At 27.8% G+C, this 5,573-nt stretch overlaps 1 protein-coding gene across 1 annotated transcript; it reads right to left on the minus strand.

Moving 5' to 3' along the window:
• Nucleotides 1–36: 36 nt before the first annotated feature.
• On the minus strand, nucleotides 37–3,008 carry LOC108691973 (juvenile hormone acid O-methyltransferase-like). Its single transcript, XM_018200007.1, has 3 exons — nucleotides 2,821–3,008; nucleotides 2,565–2,736; nucleotides 37–184 (listed from the first exon to the last, which is right to left on the minus strand). Exons 1-3 carry the CDS (start codon nucleotides 3,005–3,007, stop codon nucleotides 37–39), a joined length of 507 nt encoding a protein of 168 aa, XP_018055496.1. The 5' UTR covers nucleotide 3,008.
• Between the last annotated feature and the right edge of the window lie 2,565 nt (nucleotides 3,009–5,573).

Genomic DNA, 5,573 nt, shown 5'->3' on the forward strand with positions numbered 1-5,573 from the left:
AAATAGTTAAAAAACAAATTAAATTATAATTATATTTCAATAATATATTACAGGCATATATGATGCAAAACGAGTGTCCCGCGCTAAAATTCTGAGAACTTCATACATCTTATGAGATGCTATTAGATGCAAAAGTATAGTTCCATCAGAATGTAGCATTTGATAAATATTTTCTAAGGCTTGTCTGTTAAACAGAGAATTTAATTAATTTTATTTTAAATTTGATACATACGCATAAATATAGTTAAAAGAAATAATTAATTTAAGTTTGATTAAAAAGTTTATAATGTTTAGGCAATAAGAATTAAGAATTTTAATTAATAAGAATTGCAATAACTGCGATTTGTGTTACTCTATGTATATGTTACTAATTAAAATGATTCTTATTAAGTTGATTGCATTTGCAATCCGGTTGATGTCTATCTTGCTGCAAATTCTTATAAGAAAAACTCTCTAAAATCTTCCAAGATTTATATACGAATTTCGGACAAAAACATACAAAATCGTATAAGAATATATCGTATACGATACCAGTGAATAAATAAAAAATCTTGCATGAATCTTATACCCATGTTACGTCTTATAAACGTGTTATATGACTCTTACGCATGTTATATGAATCTTGCGCGCAGGTTATGTAAATTTTGTATGAATATAACTGGAATGTCATTATGAAAATTACAAGTATACTATTGGAATTTTGTGTGATTTTATTGCTTGTCCCAGTAAATAAAATGGATTGGGATAAGCAGGGAGTTGAGTGGGATTAAAAGAAAATTCATTTTAGTTAAAATAAAATTCTTTTTACACAAATTGAATAACAGCTTCTCGACTAAATCAAACTTAAAATTCAAATTTGGAAAAGGAGCATAAAATGCCTATGTCAGTTATAGCGAAATTATAATTTATCAGTTCATAAGACAGAAATAATTTACGTTTCAACTTTTTATTCATTTATCTTCAGTATTCTAATGAATTTTTTAATTTTTGTTAATTCTTTTTCATTTCATATATTCAATCCACTTTCTGTTTATTCAATAATTCCATTTCATTTACTGAGATGATTAATACGTTTATTATTTTGTAAAGAAATTATTTCTTAAGAGTGTTTTATTAGGCTAAATTAGCAATTAAAATCTTTTCATTGTTATACAAATTGTGTATGATTCATGCCAGATTCCTGCACCAACTTGAAAGATAAATTATTTTGTAATTATATGTTTTGCATCTCTATATATTTTTTGCATCTCTAAAATGTGTAGAATATATCTTTAAAAGGATTTTGCAATATTAAAAGGATTTTGCAAAATTTTAAAACAATTTATGACTTGTTGAACTGGCTTTTGCATCGATCAAAAATCAAATGAGCTCAACAGTATTATGTGCAAAGCAAGCAAGAATCGAGAGAAGAAGGACTCAAAATTGCAATTGAAATGCAGCAAAATTTGTTCTTCGAACAGGAGGGGAAATTGACTTATTAGGGGAATCAGGAATCGCTAATTAAATTAAGTTGCAAAATATTGTTAACAAAAAGTAAATATTGTTATCATAAAATAAAACTTTAAACGTTTTTTTTCGAATTCACATTTTTCAAACTGGCGGGAAATCCTATAGCTTCAACTAATCATCCAATTGACATGAAGTTTTTTCCCACGTAAAATAGACAGTTTTTATGAAGCCATGAATCTAGAAATGTCATAAATTTTCCAAAATAACTATTTTTTTGAACAGATTGAAAATGAAAAAAAGTTCGTGAAAATTGACACTTAATTTCAAATAGTTGTCATTCTGTAAATTTTCAAATTTTTCAAATGAAATGAAGTTCATGGCCCCACAAATTTAATATATTTTAATAATTTCATTGATTTTTTGTCTCAGATAAACTGTCGACACTCAAGATTTCCTGCCAATTGACCACGTACACGTTTTGCTGCACGTTTTAATTAACACTCATATGCTACAGTCGCAATTTTCTAAAAATTTATTTCTAAAATTTATTTCTAAAAATAAAAACTTTTTTTTATATATTGAAATATAAAAAAACATAATGCAAAAAGCATTATTTTGATATCTCTTTCCTTTTCTTATAAAAAAAATTGGTAAAAAATATATAAATTTTGGAGCTCTAGACTAGAACTTCTTTTTAATACTATATTCTTGGATGATCTGTAAAGAAATTATTAAAAAAAATTTTTTTAAAGACTTTTTTATAAGGCTAATGCAAAATCTTTTTTTATGATATAAAAATGTCATATATACGATTCATTCCAGATTCCTGAGGTTATTAAAGACTGGTGAAATTCATAAATAAATTATATAAGATTTTTTTCATCATATATGTTTATATAGTAATCTTGATAGATCATTGTGTATGATCTATCAAGATTACTATATAAACAACTTTTTTAAGATTTGAAGTACAAAAAATTTACACGAATTTTTAACAGGATATAGCTCTATTTTTTATTTGATTTATTTGAATTTCGGAAATCCTTTTTATTTTTACTATTTAAAAGTTAAATATATTTTAGCTTAAATTATGTTTTATATAGTACATTACTTACCGGATATCGTTGCACCAATGTAAAGTGTGAAACGAAAATATGTGATTAAATTGTGAAATATATTTCTTAGGTAAATTTTTAGTTTCAATATTTAGTGTGTCGAATTGAAGCCGTTTTTCGTCTTTAAATGTATCATTTGCATATTTAATCATGCTCTCCGAAATATCCGTACCTTAGCAAAAGCATTTAATTGAATAATTATTTATAATGTCATGATTTTTGTCATATTATAATTTTACAATTTATTATTCTTTACCAATTATTTGTCCATTGGAGTTTATACTCGATAACAGAAATTCCTTTGTTGTATCTCCAGGACCGCAACCGATGTCCATACACTTTCCACTTATTTTCATTAGATTATCGGCAAACTCTTCAATTATAGCCGATATTTTATATCTTTGAACTTTATTAGACGTGCTGTAATTTTTTGGACTTGCCATGACTTTCTCAACTTCAGTACTATGGTTTTAGAAGTAATGTACTGCAGTACCTCTACAAGTTTATATATCTTTGCCACCTTAATAAAATGAAGCTAAAGCTAAGATCGAAGAATGGGGGACAGGCTTTTTAACGAAAACGGGGGAAATATATCGCGCGCCGCGAGCCGAATAACGTCGAAGAACAGAACTTTACCATTCTTTGTCAGATTAAAATGGAATAAAAAAAGGTGATTGAAAACGAGTAAATGATTAAAAGTAATAATTGTTAAGACTTAATGAGTAATAAATATTAAAACTAATAAATCATTATCTGCTTTCATTATTTCTTTCTTTTCTTTCATTATCATTAAACTGCTTTCAAAAACGAGAATTCGCTGCAGTGAAAGAGACACAGTGATCGAAGGAAAAAGAACAAAATAGATTAAAATGGTGAGTTTAATAACGAAAAATATTGATTATCATTCAAAATTTATCGATGCAATGAAGATAATTTTTTTTTCGTAGTCTATTCAAAGATTATAGGTATTTGTACTTGTTTGTGTATATGAAGAAGCTTAATATAACAGCGGTGAGCTGGAATTGAACTAATTGAAGTAGATTGAAATCAGTAATAACGACTGCCTCCGACCAGAGATTAATTCCTGAAAATGTGAACGTTATAGTATGGAGATTTTTACTGGAATGATGAGTGTGAATACATTTATTGTCGTATGCAATTGAAATTGAAATAAATTGAAAACTTTGCAAAAAAATGAAAGTAATATTTTAATTTACTAAGTTATCTTTTCTTCAGTTTCAAATCCATTTAATAATTGAATGTTTTTTTCTATAGGAAATTCCAAGATATGAAATTTAAACTGGAAATATGGTATGATGGAATTGGTTGCCAAATTATATAAGACTTAGCGTCGAGATATTACCGTATCTTCAGATAAGAAAATGTGCCATCAATGATTAACAAGGCAAACAAATATACATCTGTGATGTATTTCTTTCTTGTGATAAGTTGCGCACGTATGTAGTATAAATGTAGCGTATACATGTAATATAAATTTTTGTACTAATGAGCTGATTTCCGTACTGATAGTTAGCGCTACATTTTCATATTTTTCACAATAGCTTCTCAAATTAAGTTTTCTTGCCGATTTCCGAAATGCGGCAATACGCATTATTGGTCTAGAGAGGTGGGATTGAAAAAATAAAAAATAAGATTTTCGAGAAATCCAGCTTTTATCAACAAAATGGAAAAAGACTTGTGACATGTTACACAAGAGTATCGTAATAAATTCGTATGTGAAGACCATTTTCAGTAAACAGATTTCGTTAATTTTACTAGGCATGAATCCTTTCGCAATTCCGTTGTGCTTAGAAGTTGAATCAAACTTTAATTCAATACAGGTTTCAACTCCTTTTGAAAACAATCCAGAAAATACGAATTATTTGCAACTACTGAATTCTGTTAAATCATCTTTTGTTTATAATGATTCGCGTGTAATGTCCACATTAATTAATGACAAAAACAATAACTCCGTTCATAATGACATAGTCTATGAGAATGCTGTCACTGACATTAATGTAACGAAAAATTTATGCGAAAATATTGCAAATGTTGAAAATGTTAATTCTCACATTTGTTCAAAATCAGAAAATAGAGAAAACTATGATCCGTTATATTGTATTCACGATAATATGATCGACAGTACAGATAATATGACAATAGAATATTTCATTTGCACTAACAGTACAAACAATATTAAAAAAAAGAAAATTTGGTTTTTGTCAAAGGCAGATGTATCTTCAAAGGAAATGACGCCGCGCAAGAATCGAATGTACGAAGTTCATCGAAAAGTTGCAAAAAATAATATATAAACTTAAAAGACAATTGCAGAACAAAACGGACATTTTGAAACAATTGAAAAAGTGCTATAATCGCGGAATTTTCGAATGTATAGACTCAACGAGGTAAAAATTTCATTGACTCTCAATTATGAAACGTAGACCGATCATCTTTTGCGAGAAGACGGACAAAACAAGATAAAATTTTTGCTTTATCACTTTTTGTTTTATCACAAGCGTCGTCCACGGATATACAAATATCTGTCTATTTTCAGTTATCATCTCGTACGTTGCAAAATATTCTTTCAAAGGTCTCTTTTAATACTGGAATTAACAAGTTATTATTGCAACAATTAAATATCAAAAGTGATGAAATGAATCTGTTGGATCGGTATTATGTTTACCGGTATTATGTTTAACTGTTTGAAGTATTTTTAGACATGAAGTATTTTTAGACTGGCTTTTATTATGAAGTTCATAAACAAAAAATAATTGGCGAAAACCTAGGAGAGTTGAGTCAGACAAGCAAACCAGCAAATGCAAACCATGCTCTTGTTTTAATGATAGAGGTTTACGGAAATCCTGAAAACAAGTTGTAACGTACTATTTTACTACACATACAATTTCTTGTCTGAATCTTAAGGCTAATAATAAAGAACATAATTTCTGAACTACAAAAATTGGAATAATAGTAAAAGCAACAGTTTGCGATCAGGATTCCACCCAAAGA

Source organism: Atta colombica, unplaced genomic scaffold (assembly GCF_001594045.1).
Source record: "Atta colombica isolate Treedump-2 unplaced genomic scaffold, Acol1.0 scaffold107, whole genome shotgun sequence".
Taxonomy (NCBI): Eukaryota; Metazoa; Arthropoda; class Insecta; order Hymenoptera; family Formicidae; genus Atta; species Atta colombica.

Bases quoted from the DNA above. Each gene is read 5' to 3' on its own strand.
- LOC108691973 (XM_018200007.1), bottom strand. From the start codon at position 3,007: ATGGCAAGTCCAAAAAATTACAGCACGTCTAATAAAGTTCAAAGATAT. The intron at 2,737-2,820 runs GTAAAGAATAAT...GCTTTTGCTAAG, and splicing joins CTCCAATGGACAAATAATTG to GTACGGATATTTCGGAGAGC. The intron at 185-2,564 runs GTAAGTAATGTA...TCTGTTTAACAG, and splicing joins CATTGGTGCAACGATATCCG to ACAAGCCTTAGAAAATATTT.